At 47.6% G+C, this 17,245-nt stretch overlaps 1 protein-coding gene across 1 annotated transcript; it reads left to right on the top strand.

Annotated features, from left to right (window-relative positions):
* The first annotated feature begins 4,959 nt into the window (after positions 1-4,959).
* On the top strand, positions 4,960-16,125 carry Smim20 (small integral membrane protein 20). Its single transcript, XM_021163159.2, has 3 exons — positions 4,960-5,217; positions 14,724-14,780; positions 15,483-16,125. The coding sequence occupies exons 1-3, from the start codon at positions 5,103-5,105 to the stop codon at positions 15,518-15,520; spliced, it is 210 nt and encodes a 69-aa protein (XP_021018818.1). The 5' UTR covers positions 4,960-5,102; the 3' UTR covers positions 15,521-16,125.
* The last annotated feature ends 1,120 nt before the right edge of the window (positions 16,126-17,245 follow it).

Genomic DNA, 17,245 nt, shown 5'->3' on the forward strand with positions numbered 1-17,245 from the left:
CAGTTCCTACTGAAAAATGGACAGAGTAGTGGGGATGTTGCGGTGGCCTAAGTGCAGGTCCAGCACGTGTTTGGAACCTTGGTTCATTGGATCTAAAGGACCCACACCCAGGACACACTGATGGTGCCTGGTGATTTAGGTTGGTGCTTAAGAGATGGACCCCAGACGAAGACCTTCACTGTCATTTTCAAGCCATGTAGCCTTGGGCAAGCATATTGGTCAATGTTCCCCAACAACTTGACTGGGTTTAGAATAACCTCCTCTAGGAGTACCTGTGAGGTTGTTTCTAGAGAGCTGGGTGGTTTAATACATAAGGAAGAAAGACCTACCTTGAATGTGGGCTGGAGTTCCAGAATGAGTTAAAAATAAAACATGAGAACTTGAGCCGAGCACCATTTGTCTCTCTGCTTCCTGACTGTGAACGCCGTGCCAGGACCCAGTTTCCTTACGTTCCTGCCTGCTCGCTTGCACACCCACCGGCCAGGCTGGACTGTACCCTCAAACCATGAGCCAAATTAAGCCTTGCCTTCTCTAGTTACTGTTGTCTGGTATGTTGTCGCAGCAATGAAAAAGCAAGCCATGCTTGTGAGCCTCACCTCTCACCTCTACAAGGTTTGGGGAATACTAAATGAGACATTGACTGCATGGGACAATTGGCATATGAGGCTTGGTGGCAGTCCTGCCCTTCCTAGGGATGCACAGGCTCCTGGATTTATGGTCCCACCAAGAGTGTTAACTGAAAGGACATTCCATAAAGAACATCAGGAGCTCTTAGGAGCCAGGAAGCAAATGTGTAGTGTGATGTTTTATCCCTAGCTCGCTGCAAACACCCCAAGGACAGCAGGCTTTACTGTTATATTCGAGGCTGCTGCCACCTTCACCTTCAGTGTCCAACATCCTGCCCTAGTTCAATAAATCACAGGTATTTTTTAAAAACAAACAAACAAACAAACCCCACAAAACCAAATCCTCTTTTCATCCCAATTAACCACCACAGGCACCACAGACAAAAGAAAACAAAATATAAACAAAAACAAAACTACGGGTTGGATAGATGGGACAGTGAGAGAGGAAAAAACTGGGGAAGTAGAGTTTTCCCAGAAATGGGGAAATGCTGGGATCAAAAAGATGAGCTTGCATTCTGTAGAACTAGAAGATACAGCTATGGTCTGGGGAACAACCCTAACAAGCTACAAAAGGCAGAGGTGGCCATCCTACCTTCTTTTCTGTTGTGACAAATATCCTGACAGAAAAACAGCTCAGGGAAGAAAGGGTTTATTTCAGCTTACAGTGTCAGGCTACAGGCCATCGTTTTAGGGAAGTCAAGGCAGGAACTCAAGCTGGTCACATCACATCCACAGTCAACAGTAGAGAAAAACAGATTCACCCATGTTGCCAGCTGCTTCTAGCTTTCTCCATCCCACTGCCTAGGGAATGCTGCTGCCCAAAGGGGGCTGGGACTTCTGACCTCAAAGACCAAGACAATCCGCAGACAGGCCCACAGGCCAACGTAAGGAAGCCAATCTAGAAAGTCTCTCACTGGGGCTCTCTTCTCAGGTGATTCTAGGTTGTAACAAGCTGACATTTAAAACGAACCAACCCAGGTAGGGAAATGGCTGCTGCTGAACCAGTGCCTTTAGGTTAGCACGAAGGGGACAGAGATGCCAGGATTCATTTGTTACATCATCTGGGCTCATCTGCCAAAGCTTCCTGTTCTAGCTTTGGAGGTGGCTTCTGATACTTCACCAGGATGGCCCATTCTTCCGACATCTTGCATCTCATTTACAAGGGCATGTGGGTGGGCCTGGTTGGCTATCCTGTCATTTCAGACTAATAAGGAGTCACAAGAGGTCAGCCCTCAGCCAGTGTGTGACACCAAGAGAATGTAGGCTTCTGATGGTCTGTGCAAAAGTTATCCTTGCTTCGCAGCTTAGGAAATGTGAAACGGGCAGTCCCATGCATGGACATTTCATCGGTGACTCCTGTTGTAAAAGATAAACCTCCAATAGACTGGGGAGACATAGCTCAGTAAATAAAGTGCTTGCCTGGCAAGCATGAAGACCCAAGTCTGATCGCCAGGACTCATCTAATAAAGGTGGGTGTGGTAGCATTCACTTAATAAACCCAGCACTGGGAAGGTAGCAACAAAAGGACATCTGGGGATAACAGACTGGTCATTCTAGCCTACGTCATGAGCTCCAGGCCAATGAGAGACTCTGTCTCAACAGAGGTAGATGGCATCCCTGAGGATGATAAATGAGGTTTTCCTTTTGCCTCTATATGCACACACACACACACACACACACACACACACACAGAGAGAGAGAGAGAGAGAGAGAGAGAGAGAGAGAGAGAGAGAGAGAGAGAGAGAGACAAGACTTCAATACAAGCTGGTTTCTGTGAACAGGGGCTTCACTGGCTCATACCAGCAATCTGGAGGGCACTGGGAACAAACAAAAGAAACTTAGTCTAGGCACTTATTCAGACTCCATTTAATCATAGGGAGGAGCTAAATTCAAGGTCCCAGGCCCTAGGGCAGCTGGGGACTTTTCTATAGCGGAAACAGCTTCTGTCGGAAACAGTTGTCTGAGTCCAGACATCTCAGGGACAACTTGTAAGGAGACAGTTGTCTGAGTCCAGCCCTCTCAAGGACAACTTCTCCATCTCGCTGGCAGGGTCACACAAGTCCATGTTCCCAGGACTAGGAACAAACTCCTATCCCACGTCTCCAAATGTTTTCTTAACTGTCTGTTAACCGGTAAAGGATATAGAAATTGCTGTTATCTAAACCAAAGTGCATAAGTTGTAAAAAATTCATAACAAATTACCTGTTGTGTCCTATTTAACCACATGCAGCTGCCTTGCTCCTTTGTCCCTCTTATCACTCTACGCTCTGGACCAAATGTCTTGGAGGATGAATTAAGGACCTTGGGCTCCAGACCTAATGTCTAAGGGAAAGAATTAAGAACCTTGAAGCCAGGTGCCTGGATAAGGCTGTTTCCAATGGGTACTACCTCGTTTAACCCATCATGTCAAAAGACAATTGGATAATACTGCAGCTCACCCCAGCTTCCCTCTTGCTTCGTGTTCCCATTCTTTAAAAGTGTGGTACAACCTCCCTTTGGGGCCATGGTTCAGATCCCGAACTGGCCACCTCCCTGAGTGATCAAAAAATAAAACTTTCATTTTTAAGCATCCACTGTGCTGTTTTGGGTAAGCCTGGTTCAAATTCAAAATCAACATCTGATTTCTCTTGTAGGTCTGATCCCATTCTCAGTCCCTCCAGCAACCCAGTCTCTCACTTTCAAATCCAGTTTTCCAGTCGAGCTGAGATAGTCACATGGCTAGGTGGATGCAACTTCATTGGTTCAGGTCCTAGGCCAACCAATCCACACTGGAAGAACCTTGGTCAGCTTGGGGACGGGCTTAACTGTCAGGGACTGGGAGAAGCAGGGTGAGGACTGGAGGGGATCCAGTTATCTATCAAGAGTGGGAGAGGTTCCCCAAAGACATTTGAAGATGGATTGTCTACTGCTAAGATAACAAGCATACACTATTGGGGAATCTTCCTTCCTGTGTTTAATTCATGTATCACACGTTCCCTCTTTGCTGTGCAGCCTTGTCTCCTTACCTAACAAGTTCCTGAGGGGGCCTGAGGAGCAGCCATCTTACTGCACAGTCATTTGTCTTCCTCCCTGTACTTCGGTTGCCCGTGGGACTGCATCCGTCATCGGCAACAGGCGGCATCCCGGATTAGTTATCGTTTCATGTATTTGTTCCATGGTAGGATCCTGGAGAGCAGAGGTCATGTCTCATTCATCTCGTGTCCCCCTTAGCACTTTGCCTGCTGTTCAGGGGGCCTAGCCAGATAGTCCATAAATCTGCTGACAGATTGAACGACTGATTTATATGCTGCTAGAGTCAGAGGTAGATGGAATCTTGATTCGACTACAAAACTACAGAGAAAAAGACCTGTGTTCACCACATCATTTCTGAGAGATTGCAGATCTTCTCTGGACTAAATAATGTTGCTGAGGTCAAGATAAATACCTTCTGTGCAGCCCAGACTCGCTACTGGTGTCATTTCTATTTCTAAGGGATTGAGCGAAGGCCCAAGGAATGTTGGTCTTAGCTGCCCAGCCCCCTGAGGAGATCATATCTTCTGACTCAAGCTCTGTAAAGGGGAACAGGTGCAGAGGTGGGAGAAAGCAATCCCCACAAGCATGGCAGGATGAGGGAGCAGGTGTCAGTCTTCAAAGGCTGTGCCCCAGGCAAAGAGCCAGAGCCCTAGGGACCTGCCACTGACTCTGTGCTGTTCCTAGATTTTAATAGTTTTTGTTTGCAGCCCTCGATTAGTTTTGGGAATCCCTGTCTACTTTCTGGAACCCCTGTATAATTCCCCCCATAACCCTGCACACACAACATGGAGAGTGAAGAGGACAAGGGAGCAAAGTTAGATCACTTTGTGTGCTCAAACACCCTCCAGGAAAGGCTGTCTTGGTTCAGAAGACTCAGTGACTAATTTTGCAAGTACCTTGCAAACCATTCGAACCAGGTGATTTGCTCCTTTGTGGCCCATGCCCACACACAGCTTTCAAAGAGGGAGGCCCAGTGACTTGCCCAGTCTTTCAGAGGCTTCTAGCCTGTCACCAGTCACCAAATGTCACATTAACGAGGGGGAAGGGTAAGAAAGAGTTGTTGGGAACATAAGAGTAAGACAGAAGGTGGTAATTGGAGCAGAGAAGGAAGGACCCAGACCCGGGGCCAGTAAGAGGTCAAAAAGAGGGCACTGGAAAGGAGTGTAGCCAAACACAAGTCAGCACAAGCCACCAATGTCTCGCCCTCCACGCTGGCAGCCGGAGGGCGAGGAGGCGGGGTTTGGGTTGAGGCCCCGCCCTATGCCGTGCCCTTCCTCGGATGACCCCGCCCCACTAAGAGGCACCCAGGCCCCGCCTCCGAGCTCAGAGGCTCCTCCCTGCACTCCGATCCCGGAAGCGAGCTCTGCTCCGCCTCTTCCGAGCCGGGTCGCGACCTTGAGGCCGGGAATCGGGTTTCCGAGCGTGCGGGGGGTCTTCGCCGGCTCTGCTGCCCCCTTTCTCGCCATGGCAGCGTCCCGGAACCTGCGCACCGCGCTCATATTCGGAGGCTTCATCTCCATGATCGGCGCCGCCTTCTACCCCATCTACTTCCGGCCCCTTATGCGGCTGGAGGAATACCGTGAGTGACCTCTGACCCCGCGCAGTGGCTGCTCCCAGCGCTACCCCGAAGCCCTTAAGCCCCTACCCTATCTGTTCAAGGAGTGCTGAGGAAGGATGTGGACTTAGGAGTGGAGCTACCCGGGTTCCAGGCTCGCCCAGTGCAGCCCGGTGACCTCGGGCAAGGGGCCCCACCGCTGACCTTCAATGTTGAGGCTCTACATACCTATTGCAGGATCAGCAACAGAACTGTGGAGCATCTTAGGGGTCACAGAGGTGATGTGGATGAAAGCAGCCTACACACAGCAGGTCAACACTAACACTAGTTCACACACAGTATATACTGATATACTGAAGATTTAATGTTTTGGGTTAAGCCTATACCAAGTCGTTGAATTTGCACGGTCTTCCCTTAGGGTAGATGCTACCCATTTTACAGATGGAGGTCACACAGCTAGTAAGTGGTGAGGGAAACGTTCCAACCCAGGCGTCTGTCTGCAGAGCCCTGCTCCATCCACCCAGGCTGAGATGGTGCTATAGTGGAGAGCCTTGATCATCCTGAGTTGAAAGGTGTTTTTATGGCGCATCATTGCCAATCCCTAAGATGTCTTGGAGCGGAAATATTTCAAAGCTAAACTGTTAACCTGGGTTCTGAGTTTTTCCTCAAATCGTTTTTTTTTTTAGATTCTGCTGGTTTCCTTCATTTTTAAGCTGGCTGCTCACATGACAATGGCGAGTGTCCGGGGAGTCATTTTCCTCCTTAATCATTCAGGTCCTATCATTCTAAAAGCCACACTCTCCTTCCTGGAGACCTATACCTCAGCAAGGATTAGCACTTTGATACATCTGAAACCATCTGTCAGCGAGGGGAGATGAGGCATTAGAGGATCATTTTGTTCTCCAGGAAACCTGAATCATCTTGAAGATGGAAGAGGGCCAGCCCAGCCCCCGGGGAATATTAGCTGAGGCTGAAGCTTGGCGATTTCAAGCCTCATGTAAATGCTCTGACCATCTCCAGTGCCATAACACTTGGTTTCTGGAGGCAAAGCGTTTTAAAGTACACACGTGAATCCCCTGACAGCTTCTTTTCATCAGCTCAGACTAAGATGGTCTCTGCTTCTTGCCTTCAAGCCTTCCCGCATGCACCACGTGTGGAAGGAACGAGGGCTTGTGTAAGGCCCTGCAGAATTTGTCTCCATCCTGGATGGATCCCTGTCCCAAGCTATTTTATTACAGCTTCTAGAGTTAGACTTGAGACAGAAGGTCTGTTGGAGGTTCCCTTTAGAAAAATCCCAGTTCTGAAGAAGACAGGGGTGTGGTTCTCAGCCACTGTGCTCTCTGGAGGTGTTTTGCTTGTCACAGCTAAGGAAGAGAAGGGGAAGTGAGTAAGCCATTGTACTAGATAGGATCCAGGATAAATTTCCCACAGTGCACAGAAGCATCACAAGGTGAAGGCTACCCTGCTCTTAATCAGCCGGCCACCCTGCATGTCTTCCAGGAATACTCCCCAGTCTTTGACTGACCACGTTGCTTTAGGCAGGCAGGTCAGGCTCTAAGACTGTCTACAACTGCTTGCCTTTTAGCTTATTTTAATTAATTCGACCAACTTTAACCAAAAGTTATAACTAAATTTTTTTAAAAAGTAAATAATACTGAACAGCTAATTTTTATCACAAGTTTTGGTTTGGGTGTTTTTGTTTTTTTTTTTTTTTCCACCCTTCCAAGTGCTTCAACTCTGCTAAGCCATTTAGTGCTCGTTATAACCCTTTGTGGTAGCTGTTAGCTGAATAACATGTAGGCAGGTATTTCCTCACTCTGAGCCTTGCCTGTTCCCCCCGCTGTGGTGATCGTGTTTCCTGAACTGAATGTGTAGGCTTAGGGTGAATTAAGTGAGGTATTACTTGTAGAAGTCCCTAGTATAGTCTCATATTAGGAATTGTACAAAACAGAACAAAACAAAACAAAAAACCAACCCACTTTTAAAAGGAGGTCTTGGTGAGGAGTGAGATACAAGCAGGTGTGTGCCTTAGACTGGCTGACCTGGCAGGAAGCATGCCCAGCTTGCTCAGTGTGTGCTCAGGAGCTGGGAGCCTGCTATGCAGGTGAGTGTCTCAGCCCATTCCATTTTCAGTACTTATAGTATTTAACCGCTTTCCTTGCTTATGCTCAGAGCCCATGTTTTAGCTGTCACTTGTGCTTCGTGCAGTTTAGATGTGGGGCAGTCCTGGGCTGGCCTGGCCCTCGTCCCCTGCCACCTCATTCTGTCCTGGCCCTGTGCATTTTGGGTAGTGTTTTAGCCCGTGCATCCCCTGCACCTGTAGTCACTAACATCACTGTTTTTCTTTATTCGCCTACTCTTCATCTTTCCCATATGCCCCTCATGCTTCTCTTGTGTGCATTTTTTCCCCTAAAGCTTAGAAGAAATGTGTGTTGTTGAGGGGTGCACATATGGCAGCTTATGTGTGGTGAGATCAGAGGACAACTCTCTTTTCTTACTCCCCTACTTTAACGTGGTCTGTGGGGGTTGGATTTAGGTCACTGGGCTTGCATGGTAAGTGCTTTACTGGCTGAGCTGTCTCGCTGGCCCCAGTTGAGGTCTTTCTGAGATGTACCTGGCACTACTTCTCTGGTGGGAATTTGTAATGGGAACCTGGTTTGGTTTGTTAGGAAATGTGGAGCCCTCCGGATCGTTGGCACTGGTCCTGCCATTTGCCCTTTGAGGGCAGTCATCTGGCTTGCTTAATTAAAACTCTGCAGTTACCCACTGCTATCCTCAAAGTCCAGCCAGTGGAGGTTATTGAAGTATTTTAACAAGGTGACTGGATCCACTGTGCACCAGCTTCGGTCCCACTGTGGGGGAAGAGGGACATGAAGGGAAAGAAAGATTGGTATTGAAAAGCACTATTGTTTTTTGGCATCAGGAGATGGTGCCCAGCCTGTACCAGAATACTTTAGGGACTGGAGGACTGGTACACAAAGACTTGTGACTGATGCGCCTTGCCTCAGTGTTCTGTTGCTGTACAGAGACACCATGGCCATGGCAACTCTTTTAAAAGAAAGCATTTAATTAGAGCTTGATGACAATTTCAGAGATCCAGTTCATTTTTCTCATGGCAGAGAACATGGCAGCACACAGGCAGATGCAGTCAGTGTTGGAGAAGTAGCTAAGAGTCCTACATCTGGATCTGTAGGCAGCAGGAAGAGAAAGCCACCGAGCCTGGCTTGGGCTTTTGAAACCTCAGTGCCATCCCCTAATGACACACTTCTTGGAGGCATGTGCTACACCTATTCCCAACCAGGCTGCATCTCCTAATTCTTTCAAATAGTGCCACCCCCGGTGACCAGGCACTTAAATATATGAGCCTATGGTGTGTGTGGGGGGGTCATTCTTACTCAAACCACCGCAAGCCCCCAGGGCTGACTCCAGCAACTTAGAAGGTGGTCCTAGTGATGGTGGCAACCAATTGGAAGGCAGGAGTTTGAGGGATGAGGATGAATAGGTTGAGGGTTGAGGACCACTGCGCTTCTAATGGTTGTCTAGAGGCAGACAATACACAGTCTGGAGCTGGAGGAGGTGCGTGCAGTGTGCATTGGGGCTTCTGTCAGTGATCCAAGATAGGAAGACATAGTGAGTGCTTAGAAGAGCACCAGCATGTGAAGGGCTGAGAAGTGGTCAGCGAGGAAAGGCCCTCAAAGGAGCCTCAGAGGGAGTGGACACAGAGAGGCTTAAAGTTAAGAGCATCGAGAAGACAGGAAGGGGTGTGGCCTCCAGTTAGGTTGTTGGGGAATTGTAGAGATAAATGGAAGTATCCATTAGACTTACAAAGGCGATGATAAAAATAAACCTGGTTAATGCTTTCAGTGGTTTGAAAGTGAGCAAGAAGATTGCACCAGAGAGTCTGTTAAATGTACATGTCTGTTGGTAGGAACATGGCCACCCTTGAAGCAGGCTGAGGGACTAGGAAGAATAGAATCTTGCTTTTAGTTTAGGCTGGGAGCCATGGGAACACCAGGAGAGTCCAGGAGACTGAGGTGCTGGAGAGAGGAGGTAATGTGGGCTCCTGAGCTCAGGCAAATGCAGCCTTGGGCAGAGTAAAGGCACAAGTTTCCACAGCGCTAGAGAAAGGACAGATGTGGATGCAGGAACATGTGACCCTGGCATGTCGAGTCATGAGCAGAGTAGGTCACATCACAGCTTCTGTTGTCTGACACAGGATGGCAAACCCTCTGTAAGTGAAGGGCACTGCCCAAGTGTTATCTACTAACTGCCCAGGGTCCTTTAGCTTTTCCTGCCTCTGAGGAGGCTGACAAGACGGCTCTTCAGCCACTTGCTGCCAGGCCTGATAACCCCAGTTTGATTGCTGGATGCTGCATGGTAGAAGGGGAGAACCGCAGGATGTCAGGGAGAATCCAACCGCTTTCAGTTAGGGAGAATAAACATCAGGTGGAATGCTTAGGAGCAGGACTTTGTGTTAATATAACTAGTGATTCAGTAGCCCAGGGAGAGGTGGTCCTCATCTGTCCCAAGGTGGACAGTCCATCTGTGACTGTCCCTCCATCTGAGCTGTTGGTTTGCTTCTGCCTTTCAGTTGCTTCTGACTGCCCCGTGTACATTTGTTATCCGTTCAGATTTGATTGTTCCAGAGAGTGGACTATGGTTCTTATGGACCCAAGCCATGTAGAGTTAAAGTGTCAGGTCCTTCAGGCCAGCCTGCGTGTGGGGAGTTAGGGCTGGGCAGAGAGTATAGGGCTGAGCAGGTCCCATGATTTCTGCTTCAGTAGGATAATCTCCAGTAGGCAGCAGGAATGAGAAGGAAGCCCCCACTGTCCAACTGGGCAAAAGACAGTCTAGTGATAGCTCCGCAGCAGACCACTGTGACAAGTGTGTCTCAGTGCACTTCCTTTTGACATTCAGCATGCTCTTTAGCTCTCTCACTGACTTGAGTTACAGCTGTTCAGTGGAGTGAGTACAAGGTCAATCCATCCATGATAGCTCACATCCTGTTTTAACTCTTGGGGAGGTAGCAATTAGCCTTGGGGCCCGATGGTCTGAAACCAGCAGTTTGGGTACAGTTCTGTTGTGCTTCTGGGGGAGCCCAGGAGTTGCTTTTCCCCTTTCTTCCTGTTGGTGGTCTGAGAGCTTAGTGGACCACACCTTGAAGCCTGATGTCTTTACATCCTACAAGCAATCGGAGTCTGGCTCTTTAGTAAGAAGTAGGATAGAGTAAGGGCAGGGGTTTTTGTTTGTTTGCTTGCTTTTATCTTGATCTTTCCTAGGTTTAGTCTGATACAGAGAACTACAAAATCATCAGGTTTGTTGTTGCTGTTTTACCAGAAATCCCAGAGCTCATTTATTCCTGACATTTGGCTGCCTTGTCCAGTATCACAGCATGTTTATTGCTGGTTGGACACTAGACCCCGACCTTGTCCACTTAATGCCCTGTCAGGGTGCCTGTAAGAGACTGAAGTTGCAGGACAGCGGGTAACTGGTTCCTTGGGTGACTGGAGGAGACCCGATTCTCTCGCTTCTCACCTGTGTTCTTCCGGCTGTCCCTTGCTGCCCCCAATTGAAACTGTGTTGTCTATCTATCTGATAGAACAAGATTACCAGAAATCACTTGATGTGCGGAATGCCTTTCGTGTAAGGGCGTTTTCCCTATGACATGCCAGGTGCTTAGACTATGCTCTTCCCACCATTCACTGTGTAATCGAGCAGAGTGCAGAGACAGGCTGAAGTCCTGTCTCCTAACTGGTATCTCACAGCTCTTTGGATCCAGCCTGGTTTGGATGAGTGTGCAGGCATGTTTACAGTGCAAAGACAGTGACTGAAATGGCCACTAGTTCCAGCTTGGGTGAGCTGCAGCAGTGGTGTGGCCCACACCGACAGTTCCCTCACTGCCCACTCTGAGATGGTACCTTTGGTCTCAGCCAGCTGTTTCACACTGCTGCTCTGTCCCCTGCCAGCTGCTTCATACCTGCTGTTCCATGTCCAGTGCCCCCCACCCCCTGCCAGCTACTTCATACCTGCTGTTCCATGTCCAGTGCCCCTACCCCCTGTCAGCTGCTTCATACCTGCTGTTCCATGTCCAGGGGCCCCCACCCCCTGCCAGCTGCTTCATACCTGCTGTTCCATGTCCAGTGCCCCTACCCCCTGCCAGCTGCTTCATACCTGCTGTTCCATGTCCAGTNCCCCCTGCCAGCTGCTTCATACCTGCTGTTCCATGTCCAGTGCCCCCCACCCCCTGCCAGCTGCTTCATACCTGCTGTTCCATGTCCAGGGGCCTCCACCCCCTCTGCCAGCTGCTTCAGCCTGCTGCTACAGCTGTGTGTTCTCCTCAGTCTGCGTTTCAGTCACCATTCTGTCCCTGTGTCCTCTTGGATTTATGACCATTTTGTATCCTTGGTCACTGTTTCCCACTTGGTGTTTGTGGTTCCCGGCTGCTCCCGCGCACTTTGGGTTCGGGACTCTCCTGTAAATGGACTGCAGAGCCTAGTCAGCAGCACCAAATGGGACTGCCAGGGAAGTACTTAAGCCTGACCAGCTATTTTTAAACAGGGAGATGCTTGAAGCAGCCATCCTGGAATGGTCATGTGTTATAGGACTTTCTTAGCTGGCTCTTTTGCAGTTGCACTTTTTTTTTTTTTTAATTAAAAGAAAGCTCAAGTGACAGAGAAGATCCAAGGATAGAAGCACAGACCCCTGTGCCCTTCCCCTGGATTTGCTGGTGGCTAACAGTCACTGCGTCTGCTTTCCTCCCATACTTGCTAGACTGCAGTCATCACCATTATTTGGTGAGCCATTTGAAAGTGGGTTGAAGACATTATGAGCTTTTATTCCTAAGTACTTGAGCCGGGTTTTGCTAAGAATAAGGACATTCTTTTACCTAATCACAGTGTACTTAAGAATTCAACACATTTACTATTGATACAGCACAGCTGTCTGGTACAGAGACCATATCCAAATGTTACCATTTGTCCCAATTACGCCAGGTTGTGACTTGCCTACTCTTCGACTGCTGATTGTGGAAGGAGATGGGGAAGGAGATGAGGCCTGGCTTTTCTCTGCAGGCTTTCCTGCTGGCGCTTCATTAGAGTGTCCTTGGAAAAGCACTTGGGAGTCTGCATTTGTGTGATGGTCAGGGTTAAAGACAGCACCTAGTTGCACAACTGGTTTATCTCCCATTGCAACCCTTTGCTCATTCTCAGACTTAAAATTAGGGAGATTCTTTTACTACCACACAAAGTCAGCCTACGGGCATGTATAAACAGCTTTCATAACATTCCGTGGCCCTTTGACTAGAGAGAACTATCCTCTATTAAAACTACAAATCAGATCTCAGCCTTAGCACCAGGGGGCAGAGTTGAGCTTGCCGGGATACTGGAGTGGGGAATTTTCTAACTCTGGCCCCACAGTTGGATTTTAGGCGTTTTACAGGGAAACTTGCTTACAACTGAAGTCAGTAATTAGCTTATTTGTTCACGTATCTAACCCCTCCTCCTGGTTCATAGATGTTTGCTGTTCCTCCAGTGACAATGAAATAGAAACCTGTCAGCTTCATCAAGAAGAACGTGCTAAATCCTGAGAGACTGCTTTCTGTTTTCCCATTAGCAGGTTCTGCATTCTCAAATGAAGTGTCTTTGTGTGGCCTTCTGAATTTCCATAAGACTTCCCTGGCCTCGGAGTATTTATTAAAACATTAATGGATCAGAGAACCGGGTGGATTTAGATAGGAGCTAATACCGATTACCACTCTTCAGGAACTAGTTTAGCTTGCCTGTCCAGGCCAAGCCACTGAGGTGGCTGCATCAGGACCCAGATTATGAAGAGATTATAGCCTACTTAGAACAAATCTCCAGCCTGTCCAGCCTTGTTAGCAATTAGCAAGAAGGTGGCAAGACAGGGATTCCTCCCTCACAGGGTTCTCCACGGCATGATGAGAGGTTGGAGTACAATTAGGCATTCTCTCCCTGCCACCCAGCTAGCAGCTTCCTCCCAGGGATGCCTGGCAGCCTGCCAGCATCTTGGGCTCTGCAGTGGTACCTGCTTCTTAGAGAATGGGTTTCGTACATTAGGATGGCCAAGTTTCTTTTGTCTGTGCATCTAGAATGCCTCATAATTTGAGGCATAAAGTTTGAATTATTTTTCAAACTTTACCTCTTTCTGCTTTCACAATATTAGCGATATCTTAGGTCTGGAAAAATCTATTTTTGTTCCTGGCAAGACTCATGCCAGTGTGATGTTTTGCTGGCCGGGCACCAAGCGCAAGTTTGAAACACCAATACTTTGAGACCTCTCTGTCGACAATCGAAGGTCTCAGGTCTGCAGAATGTGATGTCTTCCAGAATGAGAACACCTGTGCTGTTAGGTGTCATTGTTCCCTTGACTTGGAGATAGTCTGTTGGCTTCTGCAGGTCCAGAACATCTGTGTGCCATTTACCTGCTAGCTAGAGAGAGGCAGTGAGAACCCACTAGGCCACTGGGAATAGGTGGCCCACTGTGCCTTGTCTTCTCCCTGCCTGTCTTAGAATTAGACATCAAGATTCCCACAGTCCCCATCACCCAATAAAGTTAGTATTGATAACACTATCAGGTAAGTCATTTAGGATTGACTTTCTGTTCCAATGCCAATTTCAAGCTAATTTGGTAACTATCAGAGTTGGTGAAACTGTTTCTTGTACTTGCAGCAAACCTGTGAAAGTAGACAGACAGACTGGCCTAATAGCAAATAAGAGCTGAGAGTGGCTATAAAAAAACAGTCGATCTATTAAAACAAAGGTCTGATTACTGCATTTAATCACTGCAACTTAGGAGTCAACATCCTTGGCGCCAAGTCTTCCTTCTACAAAGCCATCATTTGTCAAGACACTTAAGATAATAATTCTTTGTTGTCACAGGCTTCGGGTTTCTTCCAAACCACTTAGAAAGATGTGACGGAGAACTTGAAGCCCACACTCATAAAATGCTTGATTTCTCTTGGCCTCTGCCTGTTGTGCATCTCCAAAGTGCCAGGCTTAGCTGCTGCAGCTACAGCGAGCTCACTAATTGGCACAGCACCTGCAATCAATTAGGGAAGCTTCAATTATCCAAACCAAAGCCACCCACCCAAAGATTAATTTTCTGCTCTATTTCCTATCAAAAACATAGCATATTTAGCTTGGAGTCCAGTCCTTGAGTGGAGTGTTTTTAGCCACCGTTTTTCTGATAATTGTGCCTGTCCCTTCTTTGCGGCAGCTCTCCTCTTGTAATGTCACACCCACCAGCTCTTTGAAACAGTTCTTTCTGTTGTGTTGTGTCCTTTCCAAAATGCTGAGATCACAGGAAAAAGATGTTGGTTGGGATCTTTTTGTTTGAAGTGTGGCTCTTTTTACATCTAGGATCTAGCTTCTATAATCTAAAAGCTTTAAGTAATGACGTCCCTGAATTGAATCACACTCCTAAATATGCTTGTAATTAACCCATATAAATAGAAAAAAAATGCCCACATCTCCTTTCTAAAGAGTAATTATTTGTTCTGTTGTGTTTCTCAGAGAAGGAGCAGGCTGTAAATCGAGCTGGTATTGTCCAGGAAGATGTGCAGCCACCAGGTAAACTGAAAAATTTCAGACAATCCCTTCTGGGGCACGTGGCATGAGTGCTTTGCTGTGGAGTGGGGGTGGGTCTTCTCTCTGGAACCTGATAGTGTTCATTATTTTATGATAGTTCCTCTCTTGTCAGGGCTATCTAAGACTTCATGCTAATATTTCAGTGCCTAGTACTTTTTACAAGCTTGCTGGGCCCCTCGTTTATCCTTGGTAAGTGGACATAAAATGGAATTAAGTATGCAACAGATCATCTGCTTTGCAGACTTCCATACTGAGCACCCCTGTAAATACCTCCCTCACAGGCAGATCGTGTGTAAGGGTGAGCGCTGAGGTTCAGTTTCCTAGAGAAGTTCTCACAAAGCTCCCTTCAGGGACGTGTGGGATGTTCCTTTAAAATGATACAAGTTGGCTGAGTATGAGAGATTTTCTAGCTTATTAACCAAACTCCTGCAGTCTGGTGGTCCTAGGCTAGATCCATTTCTTCCTAGCAGGGAATAGCTCCTAAGCCTTTAACAGAATCCCTCATAGCTGCCATGGCTGCCTCATTGCAGGGTTCCAGTGGCTGCACTCACCCATTTCAATGTCTCAGCCACATGGAAATTGCATGGCTCAATTTCCACATCATCTTGTTTGTTTGGGATCAAGGGGGTGTGTTCAGTCATTTAACAATGAATCCTGATAGGGTATTTGTGTTTCTTTCCATAGGGTTGAAAGTGTGGTCTGATCCATTTGGCAGGAAATGAGGCTGTCAGCAAGTCTGATGAGGAAAGTGGACGTCTTCATCCTGTGCACTCCGCAGTGGGGACAGTAGATGCCTCACTGTGGCAGCATGGCTGGAGAGGGAACTCTCATGCTGCTAGCCAGACCCCTTGTGATAGAGACAGTGTGCAGAGACACTGCTTCCCTTAACTCCCTGGAGAACCTGAACAGATGACACCATTAGGAAGTGCCTTGCGGCTCCATTGACTTTGCAGGAGCAGAGCCAGCCTGCAAGGCTGTTTGTGAAAGATCTGCTGCTCATGCAGTCTTTATCACTTCCAAGCTGTGATGTGAACACAAGCAACCTGTGGGCTCAAGGTCCGTGGCTGCTCTGACACCTTCTGAATAAGCGATTTCAGTGCAAATGGCCTTGCCAAGCTGCCTCGCAGGGCTCTTGGAGGATGTTTCAGTTGATAAAACTGTTGGAAGACAGGATCCTTGGCACTGTTTAAGAATGTACACTGCTCAGCTTAACCATCTCATTGAAAGTCACTGTGTGTGGAAGTGAATAGGGAGCGAGTCACACTAGACTATACCACACACAGTAGACTCCTGTGTGAGGCTGCGGGTATTAAAATGGTTTCTCTTAGTTTGCTGTTGTGTACTGTTTTTATATTTTGTGTGTGTATATGTTTGTTTTATTTGGATGGGTGGTGTTTGTTGGCTTTGGATTTTGTTTTTTGAGACAGGGTCTGTCAGACCAGTCAAGCCTTGAACTCCCAGCGATCCACCTGTCACTGCCCAGTAGAATTTTTTTGTAAATTGAATTCTGATGTGAAGAAGTAGAAGTAGTGCTATTATCTAGATTCTATTTGAGTAGATATCATCCATGTAGTGATAACTATTTGTAGACAAGGTGAGCGGCACACTTCTTGTGGCAGCTGTTGTGTTAGGTTCTCCAGAGAAACAGAACTGATGAGATGAATATTATGATTTACATCAGTGACTTATAGGCTGTGGTTCACCTAATCCAACCATGCCTGTCTTATCAATGGAAAGTCCAAGAATCCAATAGTTGTTCAGTCCAAAAGGCTGGACTTGAGTATCTACCAGAATCCCGAAAAAGTCGTCTGTAATCCCCGTGAGAGCAACGTCAAGCAGGCAGAGAGCACACACTTCCTTGCATGTTTTTCATATAGACTTTCACCAAAAGGTGTGGCCCAGATGAAGAAGGTGGGTCTTACCACCTCAAAAGATCCCGATTAAAAGTGGGACTCCCAGTTCAAGTGGTTCAGTTAAGAAAAATCCCTCACAGGTCTACCCAAGCACTTGGGTTTTAGTTATTTCCGGATACAATCAAGTTGACAACCAAGAATAGCCACCACAGCTGTTACTGGAGCGCCCGTTGCCCACCAGGTTCCCCACCAGGACTCGAAGCAGTGATGCTAAGACCCAGTTTCCTCTTGATGGTCTTACTTTCTCCCTCCTTGCTTCCTTGTCTTTGGTTCCTTCTATGTCTGTCTTCTGCCTTCCCCTCCTCCCTACCCCTCCCCTTTTCCTTTGATCCCTCTCACCCCTGGTACTCTGCCTGCTTTTGCCTCAGGAGGCTACAGGACTTGGTACTGAAGAGCCGGTCTGTTCTCAGCAGAAAGCCTTGTGTTTCTGCAGCCTGTGTTTTCACGAGGTGCTTGGTGGCAGGATTTCATAATTGTCAACTTGGCATTTTCTTAACACACTGCTGGCCCAATTATGTAATGACTGGCAAACAG

This window comes from Mus caroli, chromosome 5 (assembly GCF_900094665.2).
Source record: "Mus caroli chromosome 5, CAROLI_EIJ_v1.1, whole genome shotgun sequence".
Lineage (NCBI taxonomy): Eukaryota > Metazoa > Chordata > Mammalia > Rodentia > Muridae > Mus > Mus caroli.

Bases quoted from the DNA above. Each gene is read 5' to 3' on its own strand.
- Smim20 (XM_021163159.2), top strand. From the start codon at position 5,103: ATGGCAGCGTCCCGGAACCTGCGCACCGCGCTCATATTCGGAGGCTTC. The intron at 5,218-14,723 runs GTGAGTGACCTC...TGTGTTTCTCAG, and splicing joins TATGCGGCTGGAGGAATACC to AGAAGGAGCAGGCTGTAAAT. The intron at 14,781-15,482 runs GTAAACTGAAAA...TTCTTTCCATAG, and splicing joins GGAAGATGTGCAGCCACCAG to GGTTGAAAGTGTGGTCTGAT.